The sequence below is a fragment of the Leptosomus discolor genome, chromosome 3 (genome assembly GCF_034619465.1).
Source record: "Leptosomus discolor isolate bLepDis1 chromosome 3, bLepDis1.hap2, whole genome shotgun sequence".
NCBI classification, from domain to species: domain Eukaryota; kingdom Metazoa; phylum Chordata; class Aves; order Leptosomiformes; family Leptosomidae; genus Leptosomus; species Leptosomus discolor.
Genome location: NC_141393.1, coordinates 25336726 through 25353425, shown reverse-complemented (window position 1 = coordinate 25353425; position 16700 = coordinate 25336726). Strand labels below are relative to the sequence as shown.

At 41.4% G+C, this 16700-nt stretch overlaps 1 protein-coding gene across 1 annotated transcript in view; it reads right to left on the bottom strand.

The window, feature by feature from the left end:
• Window positions 1-16321, bottom strand: part of SPTLC2 (serine palmitoyltransferase long chain base subunit 2) — a 76534-nt gene extending 60213 nt beyond the window's left edge. The window contains exons 1-2 of the mRNA XM_086462413.1: window positions 16196-16321; window positions 3707-3901 (exon numbers count right to left, since the gene is read on the bottom strand). Of these exons, the coding sequence (XP_086318539.1) occupies window positions 3707-3901; window positions 16196-16321 (321 nt within the window). The remainder of the gene's footprint in view (window positions 1-3706; window positions 3902-16195) is intronic.
• Between the last annotated feature and the right edge of the window lie 379 nt (window positions 16322-16700).

The following is a 16700-nucleotide window of genomic DNA, read 5'->3' as shown; positions in this document are numbered from 1 at the left end:
TGGATTCCTGTGAACAAGTGTTTGAAAAGCCCAGATGCTAGAAACATGTTCTAACTGGGCAAGCTAGTGAGCATGAAGAGGTATGTGAGAGTTACCAGCCCCATTTGTACAGTTGCTGCTGTACACAAAACATACAAGGTAATCCAACAGGCAATTCAGACAAAAGAAAGGTAAAAGTTATTTCATCCTGCCTATAGAATCCTACAAGCATTTTGCGACTTAACTACATTGTATGACCAGGCGTTATATTAAATTGGGTATGCATACACTGATTCCAGGGTAATTGAAAATTGTTAATCTTGCTGCTTACCCATACTTAAAACAGACTGATAATGCTTCAGAGAGGATGTGCTACACAACACTGGTTTCCAGGAAAGGCCCAGCTGGATCTATTTTAAACAAAGCCAAAACTCATCAGGCTATTTCCTGGAAATCAGTACTAGCAAAGCCCATCCCTCTTACACCCTTTTGTGTTGCAACAGTGAAGGAATATTAGGTTTTCCCGGAATCACTAACTTCAGTGCAAGGCTCTAATATATTCCCAGGAATCTACCACTGTCAGAGACAGTCCCAATATAAACCTGTTGGAAAACCTGCTCTTGAAATTAGTTTGGTTACTTTCAGTTTCTAGTTCTGATTCACAAACTAAGATTACAGTCTTAAGTGACAATTTAAGGAAGGATTTGCTCTACTGAAATAAATCGACCCCCAAAACACACAAGAACTGACAGTGGCTTTTTTGTGCGTTTGTTTTTAATACTACCTTTTAGACCTAAGTTTACATTATGCTTTTAACTGTGATCACCTTCAGAAACACACCACAGGAAACACACATACTTCAATTCCATGACTTTCAGGCCAAGTTCATTCAGCCCTTTATGAAATACTTCCTCACACTACATAATTTTGTTTTGCTCACAAAGCAGGTTGTCACAGACTGTTCAGCTACACAGCTACTCCCACTGCCTTTGCTTTGAGCTTTTCACCTAAGCAGTTATGAACTATTTCAAAAAGCTAAAGCTTGATACTTAAGAAAATCATCATCATCTAGTCGGCTCTTTAGAACTTAAATAATAAAAGCATTGCCTCCTACACAGAGGTCACAAATGTGTCAGACTACCCCAGGTTACTGTAGGGCTCCTCCAATTTGCATGCATTAATAAAAAAGCGCAAGTTTTGAGCCTTTTCTGTGCACTAGTATCTACATTTCCATGCCAAAAGATGATTGGGCTGTCAGCCAGCAGCTTGAGAGATTCAAAATATTTGAAAATCATGAGAAACTATTTCAAAACAAGTCATTGAGCACCTCCCCCCCCCATCAAAATAAAACCTGGCTCCCACACTAGATACGCTGCAATGTGCTCTCATCAATTCATTTGCAGGCAAACAAAGCGTAAAGCAGCAAAGCGTGAGGGTAAGTACTGTACGTTCTAGACCTCACATGACCACTTCTCTATTTGTCCAATATCTGAAACGGCTATTCCAACCTAAGCACTAGAAATGTGATTTGGGGAAGTACAGCAGGCTGAGATTTCTTCAGCACTAAAACTTCTTCAAACGGGATTTCCTATTTTTCATTCTTACACAATATTCATTGGCACTTCTCACCAGCTCCACCCACAGACATCCTATGTACAAAACAAAGCCAGAATACATGCTTCTCTTCCCTGCAAGCCATGACCAATACACAGACTCAAAGGGTTTCAAGTAATTCAGCTGTCTGGGAGGTATACTTGTTACGCAAATGTCTTTCAGGGTAAGATGCAATGCTAAGTTAATTTATAAAAAAATTCAAGGCTAAATTTATTTTAGAACTAGAATAATCCAGTTTGTTTGCTAACAAACTCTGTGCTTCAGCATCCCCTATGACAATCTTTACCAAGAACCTAGTATCAATAAATATGCCCAAATCAGGCCTACTGCCCGAGGTCCTCCTTTTGTACACTCTCATGTAAGAGTCATCACTGCTTCCACAGAAAGTGACTACTAAAAGCAGTCTCACACCTTACTTGTAACAGAACAAGAGTTTCACAGAAACCATACAACAAATATAACTACAGTATAGAATAAATGCACCAACACTTCACTTACCCCTTATAATCAAGTGCCACGAGTGCAGACCAATATTTAAACCTGTATTCTAATGACATGATAGATTTCTGCAACTGTTTGACTGTTCCCTTCAGTATCAATTTCTAGTTTATACACAGAAAAATACAAGGTTGTCATGTTCTCAGGTGACATAAACCAGAGTAGCTCAAACGACAATGAATACATTCAGTTTCAAGCTGAGATTTAGCCAACAATCCTTATTCCAATATTGTAACTGTTAAAAGGGATCCAAGATTTTTATACTTCTAGATTCGAGAAGTCAGTTTTGGAAATAGTGTAAATTTAAACTCCTGTACTTTTAATCAACATGAAAGAGCTATTACTCATTAAACTCCCATGAGAATGTTTCTATTTTGGAATTAAGTGCCTTACTACGAATCAGCTTAATTCTACCTCACAATGCTCACACAAAGAAACTACTGTGAAGTAGTTTTAGGCACCAGTTAGTTTATTGCATTTTTGCTAAGCTACGGTAAGGTGACATGCATTTTACTCCAGTGCTGTCTCCAAAAAAAAAAAAAAAAAGCCTCCAAAGAAGACTTCCTTTTTTTTTTTCCCTTCCCTCCCACCCTTGATTATTTGTCTGCATTAGTGAGATGTCCTTCCCACCCCTGCTACTTTCTGCTGGCTGACTGCTTCTGTGGCTGCACAGAGAACCAGAAACCAGCAACTGGAAAACAAACTCCCTTAACATGTGGTAAACCAGACTGGCTCCCCAAAGCAGTTGAGAAAAACAGAACCTCAATCAGCAAGAGTAAACCAATTCCTTCCACCTTTGGAGCAAAGCTCACTGGTATTCACACTGCACTAAGAGGGCTCACACTAACAGTTAACAGGAAATAGCTTGAGAACTGCAAGTTTAAATAGCAGCTTTCTTAACAGTAATTAATTCCTGTGGCGAATAAAGGACTGTAAAAATATTTTACAACTACTCAAGATCAGGATTATCTATTCCATACTAACTGCTGAAGCAGGCAGACTTTCCACCTAGTAACAGAAGCTTTTGTGAGTAGGTCTTATGACGAATTAATTCTTTTTAATTGCTATCAGTGAGTCAGGAGTCAGCACCTCAGATTAACACTAACCTGCTAGTGTTCTGGACTCCGGATGAAGTTAAAGTCACCCAGCTTGCGCTCTAGTTCTCACCCACAAGCTTTTCTTTGTAACTGCTTAGGCTAAAGAGAATTAACAGTGTGCTTCCAAATCAAAACACAGCCACCAGAGCAGCATCGGAAAGCCTCCCACTGCTGTTAAACTCAAACCAGACCCTTTGATAAGCATTTCTTTAGCTGCTCGCATATGCAGTCTCTCTCCCCCAAACCCCTGTTTCTGCAGAGACATTTCTTAGCACGTTGATATAACTGTTGATGAAGCTTTGCAGTGAACCAGACGAGGGAACTGCTCTGCCCAAAAATAACTCAACTAAAGGAAACATTATTTTATTTAAGAACAACATAGTACTAGCACAGTATTTGGGGCACTCAGAAGACAAGGAAAACAGCAGAAAACTGAACAACACTGCTCCCTAAAGAAATGCCCAAGCTATAGCCTCAGCCACGTCATTTCCCACTGACCATTACCTCCCAGTGGTTACCTTTTGTTCTTCTCTTTCTGTTGCATTTTGACACTTCTCAATCTTCCACTGCCGCATGAAATCTCGCAGATATCCAAAGAGAGTGAGAACACCATAGCCTACGTAGGTCAGCACAGCAACCAGCATCGGTGTTTCTTCAAAAGCTTCATTGAAAGGCCTTTTGTATAATCCTCCATTGTGCACAATATGATTTATCTATAGCAAAAATTTCAAGAGAGGTAGTTGTGAGATATTCATTCAAGAAATGACAGATAGGCATTTCAGAGTAGTCTCTGGCCCTCTAATCAGATATAACCTCTGCATCCCCTCCCTCCCCCCAGCTCAAAGCACTTCCAGCTAGGTTCAGCCGTTACTGATAAATACTGTCAGTCTCCATATAGGAGGTTGCTAAGTTGCTGATAGAACCAAAGTCACAGTCACCAATTTAGTGCAGTTTAACATCTCATTAAAGCTCTTTAGCTTGAGAAGTTAGAGAGCATTGCTTACATCCAGACCAACCAAAATGAAAAACCTGCCTTTCCCCTTCACCAAGAACTAGGTAGGCACAAATAATAGAACAGTGAGGATTCCCAGGCTCATTACAGGCAAAAACAAAATAGAAGTGAATAGTTTTATCAATCTAAACAATGTATTCTCAAGATTGTGAGAACTAAAAAGTAACTGGAAAACATCAACATAGACTCAACTTTGGAAGCCTATATTATTGTAACAAAACAAGCATAATCTATGTGTCTCCATAGCTGTTAGCCTAAAGATGGTGACATAAACACTGTACTCATCCATGAGGTGGACATGACACAACAGACAAAAAAAGTCATTGTATACACAGTCTCAACATCGCATATATGTCAGCACACAGAACAAAGCAAGGCTTTCTGCATAAAATCCAAACTAAAAGTCATCTGGCTACTTACATACCATCTCCTGAAGATAAAAGCTTGACTAGTTGTATAATACATGTGTATGTCCACCTCAAGTACAATTACTCTAATACATAACATTTGTGACTATTACAGAAAAACTTCACAGCTACAAGGCAAGGGCTCACTCCACACTATGGGGAAAACCATCATGGTTTTAACTAGACTACTTGTTCAAAGAATTAAGTTAAGATCAGATCTCAAAGGTCAATGTATCAAAACATAGAAATCCAGCCACTAGATGCAAATTGCCATCTGTATTCCTAAAAGCTGTGGAATATCTACCCTATAATAGAATAGCTACATGTGAAAGAATACTCTCAGGGACATAAATCCCCTATCTGTAGCATCAAAGGTGACAAGTCTTACGCCTTGCAGAACAGATTTGTTTTTGCCAGTACTCCTAGCCTTAGGAGAATTACAACCTATTAGGTCATCTAAACAGATTAAGATTGGCATACAATTCTGTAACACTCTGGTATCCAAATATATTATGAAGAACATTGCCAGATGTGCATGGGAGCAGCTAGAAGACAAGCAATACCTTTCAATAAATGCCTATATTAATAATAATAAGACAAGGATGTATCAAGGATGTTGCTCACATTTCTCTGGACTGTACTCAAATTCCAGCTGACAGCCAGATATAAAAATAAATGTATTTTAGAAAATACTCTAATCAAAGAAACATCAACACTGAGGAAAGAAGTTGATCCTAAATACATCAAAAAAGGACAATAGCAAATAATTAATGAGGCATGGGGGCCAGCAGACAGAATAAAACCAGTTATTCACCCATGACACTCATACTATCACATGGGAAAGGAAGTCAGAGTTGTCCTAACCTCTGTAACAGCTGCTGAATCAATAAAGGTGCACATACACACTGGCCTCACCAGCCACTGCATTATTTGGAAAGCAACACCTGCTCATCTCAGGTGCTGGAGCAAGACTGTATTTCAAGCCTGGCATTAATATCTTGAAAGCAAATTTTTCAGAAGCAAGGGTCTGCCCTTAGGACACAACTATGCAGTCACTGAGTATGAACTGCACCAGCAGCTTCCTCCCGATACTCATTTCCACCTCTTCCCTTTCGCCAACTTGGACATCCAGAACAGTTTTAACCAGAGCAAATCCTCAATTCGGTCACAATAGCTGCGGGGACTTTAGAACTGGCACAAGTGTGGAAATAAAACAGCAAAGACACAGTAGATGTCTTTTAGCAGCAGCTCTTACCCCAGATGCAGATAACCAACTTGCAGCACTTTGAGGCCAGGTTTAATACTGAAATAGTTTTAAAAACATATTGCATACAGTGGTGGCTTAAGTTAGAAAATTACCATGCTTTGGAACAGGTGTAGGAACATCTGCTTACCACACTGCAGCTCAGACGATGGCAATTTAAAGCTTTAACACAGGATATTGGTTCATACACTGTTTTTTTCAGGAACAGTCTAGCCAAGGGAACTGCCCCTACCCCACTCACTCCCACTCTGAGCCATCTGCATCACCCTCTAGCCTGCACAACTAAGGTTAATCTGATTTTCAGCACAGTGTCCTTCCAACACTGAACTGATCCAGGTTGGAAATACGATGTTTTGCAGGAGATTATTAGACCTGAATAGTCTTTACAGCACCACTCCACAAACTCGTCTGATAGATCTCAGCAAACAAGAACCAGCAGCTGTCAGGGAGAGAGGAGGGCCAGCAGCACCGTAACCATCAACAGGCTCGGTAAGCCAACGCTGCAGCGGAAATAGAGAAGAGAAAGCTTTCATGATTTTACTCTCAAGGTTGCTTAACTGTATCACTATAGCTTCAATTAATGAAAACATAAAATCTTATTGTATCCAGATCTGAGAAAGATCATGTGCCAAAGCTCCAACTACTACAGTTTCACAGCTTCATGAATTAAAGTTGAATTTTGTGTCCTCATACTGATAGATCAGGCTGTCAACAGCAGCTATTCAGGAGCATGCACATAACATACCTTCTACCTGTAGCTGTCTACAGTAGCTGATTTCTGGATAAGCAGACAGAAAACTGGTAGCGACTACTTTGCAAATTACCTAGCATCTAATAAATAGAGATCACATCAAAGCTTTTAATGTCTTTCCCAGGTAACTGGAAGTTTATCTGGAAGAAATGAAAGGCTACATCCTAAGGGTACATATCTGAGGTTACCTAATACCAAAAAATAGCTATTGAAAACACCAAACAAACAACTAACCCAAACCTATACACAATTTTAATCAGAATAAAGGCATACCATTTTTTTTCCAGGTCTTCTGAGGTGCCTCTGCTTGTGACAAATGCTAAAACTAACCAGTTATTCCACATGACCAAACCAAACATTTCACTGAGAAAGGCCCTTTTGGGAATACCTGTACTGAACGAACACATACACCTATCAATTTCACCTCCCAGTGTTCTTCATACATACATCCTTACACTCTCATGTTAGCTACCACATAAGCTGAGAAGCTTCTATGCTATCCTATCTGAATTAAACATTAAAGAAATACTCTGAATGCAATTCCACAGACTTTTCATGAAGCACATGATGACTCTAAATAGTCTAGAACTGCCTATAGAAGAGACATTTGTAGTTACATTTTCGGTACAAGCCTATTCATTTTTCCAAGAAGGCCTTATGAATCTGCACATTAGCCTTAAAATGAAGGCTGACATGCTGCGAGCTCCAAGCCTGCTGCCAAAGAGCAGTAAATTCAGTTCCAGAGACCAAGAAAGAAGGTGGGTACAGCTTAGTGATTCATTTCCTTTTCTGGGAAGAAAAAAAAAGTGTGCAAGATTAAGACTTTTATGGTTCCAACAAGTCCTATGATAACAAAGTGAGCCATGACCTTTGAACTAGAATATACTGCATATCTAAGTGAAAACTACAAAGAAAAGTCAGGGTTCACCTAAGCGTGTGGTTCAGAAAAGCAGGTGTATGCTCACCTACACCTCTCTTTCCTGTACTGCCCAGGCCACATGTACACAGAAGAGCACGATCGCATTAAGAAACTCAACTGCAGGAGAAAAATCAGAGAGCAGCACCCAGCTGGTTACAGAGGGCAGCAAAGAGATGGCATTCCGAATCAGCCACAGGTAATGCCTGTGTTGGGCCAAGCTCTTGGGGAAACAAATCACATAAAACAGTACTGTTAACAGTTACTGTGCAGCATCATCATACAGCTACAGCTAGAAAGGACTGATTGGTCTAAGCAGAACACATCAGGGAGCCTGATTATAATCATCTCCCAACCTGGTAACAAATAGTTCCAATTCACAAGATGTTACGTTACAAAATGGACTTCGGATTTAGTTCATCTTGCAAATTAGAAGCATTATAAGCAGCACGATAGCATGTCTAGTACAGGCAGAGGATGGGATTGTGGATGTATGCACATGCAGCACAAGCATACCCAAGCTGATATTCTTACCTAACTACACCACAAAGTTATCCTTTAAAGATCATGTTGGCCTCCAGATAGCATCAGATCTTGCAGTGCCTTAAGGTCACATACCATCAGAATGAGACTCCAGCTCCACAGACAGAAAAGATATTTCTGCCTATCCTGAGTTACTCAGATTCTTTAGTGACATATATGGAAAACATCTCACATAATACCCTTTTTGCAGTTCCTCAGCATGACTACAGGTCATCTGGCATTAGGGACAGAATAGTGTAATCTACACAAAAGTAGTTCTCATTTAAGCCACCCCACTGAGCATAAATTCACACTAGAATGTATCCAATTGCATGTTTTATTGATTACAACCTCCACTATCCTACTACATGTGAAGATAACTCCTTTATCAGAGTAACTAAAAAACTGCAATTCATAAACAGCAGTCAGCAGTAAACTTGCTTTTACTACTATCCTTCACCATTTTTCATTTTCTAAATTTGGACAGTCAGATCTTCAGAGAAAGACCATCATACCTCACTGTCATGGATTTACAAAGACGAAGAAATGAAACTAGCAAATAGATACAGATTTTAGTGTTAATTATGCTTTCACTGCCAGCACCCAAAACAAGTCGCGTACGAGACGCATAATTCTGAGCCTGACTGTCTTTTCATTAAAAACGTCTTTCTCAAAACCAATAGAAAAAGGGTTTTCAGTATATTGACTATACCTGTTGTCAGCAGACAACATGGGTAAGAACTCAGCCTAAACAAAGTCAGCAAGGTAGAAAACAGTAGATGCAACAGAGCACACAAGAAGCCAAACACCCTCAGCTGAAGAGTACCACGCTTAACTTGCAAAAGCTATAGAGAAGTTTTGCAAGAAGACAAAGCCATGCTTAAAGAGAGGAACATTTGTAGACACTACTGTAGACAACACACGGTGTTTATCACAGGAATCTGGGTACATAGCATGCATGGCAGGTATATACTTTAGAGAGCGAATATGCTACAAGTGCAACAGGCACAGCACACAGTAAGAGAACTACACAATAACTGGTTATGCTGCTACCCCAGGAAAACCTTAACACTGTGTATTAAAGAGGTTGTTTCACTTCATGCTGCCAGGAAGAACAAAGCCAGATGAACCTGGCAGCCTTTATGTAAACACCTTAAAAGGATTATTTAAGCTGGAACACAACTTGGCTAAATTCTTAGAATTCAGAAGCTTCTCACTGCCACACACCACACATACTGCAGAAACTTTACTAGCAGCTTTGCAGCTTCTTTCATAATGCGGAAGACTGCTTCTATGAGCTGCTTGCTTTTTTGTCAAAGATTCCTGCCAACTATAAGGAATAAAATGGAAAGATAGAGGATGCACCTCTGCTCTAGGATGTGCCTCCAGTCTCAAATGCAGTCACATTTAAAATAAAGGATCAAGGGAATCAGCACTACAGAAACTACAGCAGTAAGCAAGAACTCTGTTCTAAGCTGTTAGGGTATTCTGTGGCAATTTTACTGTCACCTCCAGCTCTTTTCCTTGCACTGCTTTGGTTTTTAGACTTCAGATCTCAGATTGTTGCATAAATAGAAAGACCAAATATTTACTACCAAAATGAGAATTAATTGATTTGAATCACACTTTAAACTTAAAAAAAAAAAAAAATCACAGGAGGGAAACTTGTTTTACAAAAGAGACTTTAAGTTAAGTTAAATATTTGTTCTCATTGGCAGATATTACAAAATATTTTGATTTGCAACCAGTTACTCCCAACAAATTTGGCATTCCTTTGTTAAGATGCAGTCGCCACATCTACACAAACTTCATGTTGTTAAGTGTTGTTAGGGTTCTTTTCCTTTTAGCAATTGAATGATGCAATTAAGTTTGAGGGTTTTTTACTGGCTACATATGTCGCACAACTTGAATCCCACTGAGAATTTTTTCTAACAGTTTACCTTAAATTACCTTAAACCTAATATATTACTTTATCTAGTATGTTCAGTAGATTTTGGGTGTACAACATTTTGACAGAAAATTCCTTAACTGCACACTTAATTTCTAAATGTGTTTTACAATAAAGATTTCCAGACAGGGCAAGTCTGTAGTGGTTCACTAACAAGTCAATCAATCTCTAGGCTCTCTGGCACCTCTGAAAACATTCCTAACGTACTCTAGAATTCGCTCTCATTTATTTTTACAGACCTTAAGCCCCATTACTTCAACATTTTAGCTCCTGCTTTCTCAACTGTAAGTAATCTTCAAGACTATACTTCTCAGTCAAAAATCGTTGTTTTTCTAGGAGTGATTTCTTAATGAAGGCAAAAAAAATTGGAAGCCTTGTTGAAGCTGGGCCAATGTTTTATGTTCCTCCTAGAGAAACTGAAGTCAACAGATAATTAAGATAAAGCTTTTTTTTCCCCAACAAATTGAAAGCATGACATTCAGGAAAACAACGTTTCTGCTGTACAATTAAGACAGGAAAATACAACACGACATATCACTCAAGTAGTTACAATAACAAAAAATGAACTTGCATACATTTGTAACAATTTATTATACCATTTAGTGCTTATCACAAGCTAAATTTGAAATGGCAGTCCCAATATAACTGGAAGATTTTAACATTTCATCCAAACTGACTTCAGTTTGGATATATACCCAAACCTAAGAGGAGCCAGTCACATCAACGGCTACCATAGGCGTTTGTTTTCATACTAGTACAGATACACAAATACTCAACAAGTACAACACTGGCACTACATCTACTAATTTAATATGATAGCCTCAAATATTCATTTAGCCACATAAAAATGTTGTGTAGCTATTCCTTCCACAAAGCCTTATAGTCTTTTATAACTGAATTTGGTATTAGAAAAGTATCCTCACGCACAGGTATGCTTTTTCAGAAATAAAGTCTTATCAATTAAAAGATCTGAAGGAGATCACACTCTTTTCTAGGTCAGACGATTTTCTCCTCACTTCAGTTTTACATTACTGACACAATAAATGCAGTCAATTAAAAAAGCCAAGCAAGAGGCAGAAAGTAATTTCTTTCCTAAGGTCTGAGGCAAGCCTCAGAGTACACGCTACAAGCCCCAAGGGACACATTTTTACAAGGGTTCAAGGATTAAACACTAATATCTAAACCTGGGCAAACTCTCCTGCAATCCATGAGTTTATCTCTGTAACCATGAAATAACCAAAGATGGAAGGGACCTCCAGTGGTTATCATGTCCAACCCCCAGCTCAAAGCAGGTCTAATTACAGCAGGTTGCTAAGGGCATGTCCAATCCCATCTTAAACACCTCCAAGGATGGAGGTTCCACAACCTCTCTGAGCAACTTTTCCAGTATTTTACCACTCCAATGGAAAAATCATTTTCCTTATATGTAATCAAAATTTCCCATTCTTCCACATTACATCAGTTGCCTCTCATCCTATTGTGACACACTTCCAAGAGTCTAGCTCCTTTTTCTCTATATCCTCCAGCCAGCTAGTTGAGCCTTCTCCTAAGGCTGAGCAAACCCAGCTCTCAGCCTCTCCTCGTACCTCACGTGCTCCAGCCTCTTCTGCTTCTTGGAGGCCCTCCGCTGGATTCACAGATTCACATGACTATGTCAGCATCTTTCTGGGGAGCTCAAAACTGGACACAGTACTCAAGATGCAGTCTCACAAATGCTGGGTAAGTGGGAACAATCACTTCTTCGTGAATAAGTTAATGAGATTTAGTTATTTAGGATTTTTTTTTTTTTTTTTAATCAGAAATACTTGCATTTTAAATTTGCACACAGATGTGAAAAAAACCACAATTCTGTACTCAAATTCCTTTTTATACCAGTGGATAAGGCAACTATTTAACATCTTTATGTTATTGTAACCTTCATCCGAAACAAGGCCTTAGTCACATCGCTGACACCACTAACTCACTGTAACAAGAAAAACTTGGAGTATTTCTTGCACTCCTCTTTGTACTGTCTTCTCCCAGAGAAGTTACACTAACCTGAATTCCAGAAAAGATATCTATAAAATCAAGATGAAGCCATCATTCCCCTGCATCCTGAAGCATCTCACGAGATAAGCCTAAAAGCAGTATGACTGGTCTCTCTAAAAAAAAACGAACACAAATCACAGGACCACAGAAGCTGTTTTTAAGCATGTACACACCAAAGCTTTTAGAAAAAAAAAAAAAAAAATATCTGTGCTGCCCATTTTAATAGCTGTAAGAACTCAGGACTTTTGATAGTTTTAAAGGAATGCATATCCCACAGTCCTCCCACTCTCTTCAACCAAACTACTCCTCGTCTTCCTGAGGAAGTAGTACGAGACCTTGTTTACAAAAGGAGGTATGCAATAAGCTATCCGGAGATTGCTGGAGTATGGCATTTGAAGACCTTCTAGAAACATCAGGGCAATTAAAACTTGGTTGTATCATTCCAGCTCCTATCTAACTGACTTGGAGATACCACACACAACAGAAATTTAGAAATTAGATATCTAAAACCTACATTCTAATTAATTTTTTTAGTTTGAGATTATTTCTTCTTCAACATCAGCATAACGGAACCATTCTAAGGTGAGAAGCTCAATAAAAGAGTCCAAAAAAATACATTACTAAAAATCTGATCACAGTAGTAGGTAGATTCTAGTAAGTTATTATGGAAAAAAAGGCCATCTCGTCCCATTAAGTATGTCCCAATCTCCCTATTTTAAGCAAGAAAATTTTCTTCAGATGCAGTATTAGAAAACCATTAGCCACTTGCTTCAAAGCAAAACACTGCAATGGAGAAATACATTCCAGTTTCAAACTGCATCGCACAAAGAAAAAGCAATTTTCCCTGCACTGTTTATTATTCCCACAAGTGTCTTGATAGCTCCCAAACACCATTTTTCTACTGCACTCACTTAATACCCTCTCCAATAGATCAGAAGGACATAAAAAGCAGAATCATGCACAACCTGAAGAGGTAACTTCACTATTCTTTTATTTAGACTTGCTTTCTTTCTCCTGGCTGTGTTCCTGTCCTCACATCATGACCATAGCCTTCGAGATGTCAGGCTTTCATCTTACGTAGTGCAGTATTACACTGAAGCATCTAAATCAGTTTTGAACCCTTCTGTAGATTACTGTTCTTCCTAACCATGCACTCCCTTAACAGCACACAGTGAGAAATAAGTTAAGTTACTTTTCTCTGATATCCCACAATTTTCAATTGCTAGATATTTTTTCAGTCTCTTTTAATCAAGGTGCTTATAAAGAGACTGTCGCATGCATTGAATTTGAATCTCTAAACAGATTAACTGTTAGTAGAATCAAAGTAATTTAAACACGGGACTTCCCAGGAAAGCCAAAGAAAGAGCTGTTATTTGTCTTAGTATTTCAACTGAATGTTTTGGGTTTTTTTTTAATATGCTGAAACTGATGACATTTCACTAATCTCCAAGGCAGCCACAGTCAGTTACTGCACAGTCTTAGCAGGCAGCAAGTTCCTCTCTCCTCTTACCAAGGGGAAGGATTAGCAGTTCAGATCCCAGCAGGAGACAAAGTAATGCAACCTATTTAAAAATTAAGGTGAACAATTTCACCCTTTTCTGCTTATGCTGGAATAACAGTAAAGAGCCCACACTATGTTAAGTACCAGTCTCTCTCTGTGAAGGGACTTGTAAGGAAAGCCTGAAATCTGTGTCATAATACCATTGAATCTAAACTTTTTTTTTTTTAGGGGAAAAAAGAAAAAAAACCCCACAACAAAACCAACCAAACCAACCCCAAAACTTACTCAGGTAACCACAGCAGAAATATCCTAGGTAGGGGCAGACTCCTTTTTTCACATCATTAAAAATGGGTAAGGCTTTCCTGCACTACCACGCCCTACAGGAGGGCATGGTGCTGTACTACCCTGTCTCTAAGCTCTCCTCTCACAAGCTCTAGGTTTTTCCAGGCAAGTTGCCAGCAATGCACTTCTTTATACCAAAGGCTTTCCTTCCCACTCTTCTTCTCATCAATATATTAATTTTATCTATCCCTTCTTGCCTTTTACTTCTCTCAAGGACCCTGTCATAGGCTTTCTTGCAAAAGCACCTTTTTTATCTCATCCTTACTTTTCTGGTTTTTCTACTAAGTAGGAATTGCACTCTCGTGTAAACTGCCTCCTTTCTGGTACTTGATTACTTTGCATTCCATAGATCTCTGTCACTTGCAGATTCTCAAGTGTTCCATGTGGTACGTACATAGTATAGAAATATACATACAGAGACAAATATATTCAACACATGGTAAGCATTAAAACATGCTTCCCTTCTCCTGTGTAAAGGCCCAACAACCAAAAGTCAAAAGCCAAAAGGACAATCAGGTAGCCAAATCTGTGATACATCAGTGACCATACCTTTCGCGGCTCTGAACTTCCATCACTGATGCTACTGGAGAAAGCTGTACACGGCTAGTACCCCTAAACGGTCACTCCTTCCAGTCAGGTTCTAACACTTAAACCCTCATTTTGAAAGTTAGCAATCTGGCCCACATAAAATTACAGAGAAAAGAATGCAAAACTCCTCATTATAAATCTCTGTTTGACCAGCAAGCAGCTGCCAGAAAGATATAAAACTTCCTTATACTCTTCTTACATCCTCTGACAATGATGCTACACTTTGACTTTTTGCTAAGATTTCTCATGACCACTCCTCCAGCAAGCCATCCCCCCACCCCGCTTTAGAAACTGTTGTCTCAAATGCCTGAGGCTTCCAAGGCATATTTGAACACAGTATCACACGTAGGCTACTAACTGAATAGAACGCCTCATAAAACAGCAAGGTTTTTAAGCTTCCTCAGTTTGACACTGAGGGTTTTTCCATTCACATGCTGCATCTCCTGTGTTTTCCAGATACGCAGCTGAACAAAATCCTTGAGGAAAAACCCTCCTTACCCGACTTTTCTGTTCTTCTGAAGCAGAACATAGTTGTAATCAGAGCTTCTTCTTTAAAAAGCACAGAGAGGGGAAAAAACCGCTCACAGAAGAACCACCACCATGCTTGGTCTTAGTGCAAAAATGTACACCTATAGTTTTATAGTCGGCAGTGCTTGGTGTTTGCAAGGCAAGATCACCAGTGCCACAGCTCCCCAAACCAGTAAAAGCTGACACCGGTGACAACCAAAAGTATTGTACCCTCTTCCTCCATTTGTTCATTCCCAATACTGTGCTATCACTTCCCAGGTGACAGGGCAAGACTATGAGTATCCATCCATGGACAGAAACACAGTAAGTATCCTTGGTTAAAGTTAACTCAGGAAAAAAATAAAAGTTTTGTTTTATCCTGCACCACTTCTCAAGCAGCTTTCCATACTGCTGGGACTGCCTTCAAAGGGAAACATTAAGTACCTTACACTGTACCACAAAAGTTTAGTGTTTCGCAGAGAAACAACTGGAAGTCTGAAAGCACAAATACAGGCTCGCATCACAGGGCGTTAAAACAGCTAGACGGGAAGTGCTGCATCAACCTTTAACTCTTCCGTAGAGGAAAGTCCCTACGCGAGGCTACTTGTACCTGTGGCCCTGTGCATCACACCTGTAACAATAAAACAGCGGTGAAGACCAGCGCTGAAGTCTTTCCTTCTGACGCACAGACCCATTACGTTAAAGCGAAGTTTAAGTTTAAAGCGCTGCTGCTCACGAAAGCCTCGCGGTACCGACGGCAATGACTCGAGGGCCCGCTGTGCCCCGTGGCGTCACCAGCCTGGCGAACAGACGCCCGCCAGGCGCGGCCCTCCGAGGCAGGCCCCGGACCGGGGCACTCTTCCCCCCTCGCCAGGCGAGGGCCGGCGGGCACAAACCCGAACCCCGCCGGCCGGCGGAGTTTTGCCGAACTCCCCAACAGCCACACCTCGGTGGCTTCCCGGAGCCCGCCTGCCGCCGCGGCGTGGGGGGCGGCCGCAGGCTCCCCCGGCTCCCCAGCCCACCCGGGGGGCACCGGCGGCTCGCACGGAGGGGCCGGCAGCGCCCCGCAGAACCGCTCGCCTGCAGGAGATCGCCGAGGACAGCCCTCTCGCAGCCCCGCCAGCCCCACCCGCCACCGAAGACCCCGAGACGGGCCATCACTGGCCACCCCCCGGCCCGGCGCCGGCCCCGCCCGGGCGGCGGAGGGCGCCCAGCGCACACCTGGGTGTCGGGCGCGGGCAGGCCGCGCACGTAGCCGTTGCGGAGCTCGCCGTGGGCCACGCCGCTGCAGCCGTTGGCGCGGAGCTGGGCACCCGGCGCCGCCGCAGCCCGCTCGGGTCCCTCCATCCCGCCGGCTCCGCTGCGCTGCGCCGCGCCCGCTCCGCCGCCCCCGCCCGGTCGCGCCGCGCCGCACCGGAAGCGCGAGCCGCCGCTTCCCCCAATCGCCGGCAGAAACGTCACACACGGGGAGGGACTCCGCAACGACACATCAGCGCGCGTACGACGCTATCGGCGAAGGCCAGCGATGGGGCCCAATGAGAGCCCCGCATGCCAATCAGGTGGGAGGGGAGCGAGGCGAAGGAAGGAGTCTGCCCAATCGCAAAGCCGAAAGTTCGGAGGGAGGTGGAGTCAGAACGTGAAAGTTGTCCAATCACTTGGCAGAGATGAAACCGGGAACGAAGAGAAGGAGATGAGCTAGCCAATCACAGCGCGAGGTGGAGGGAGG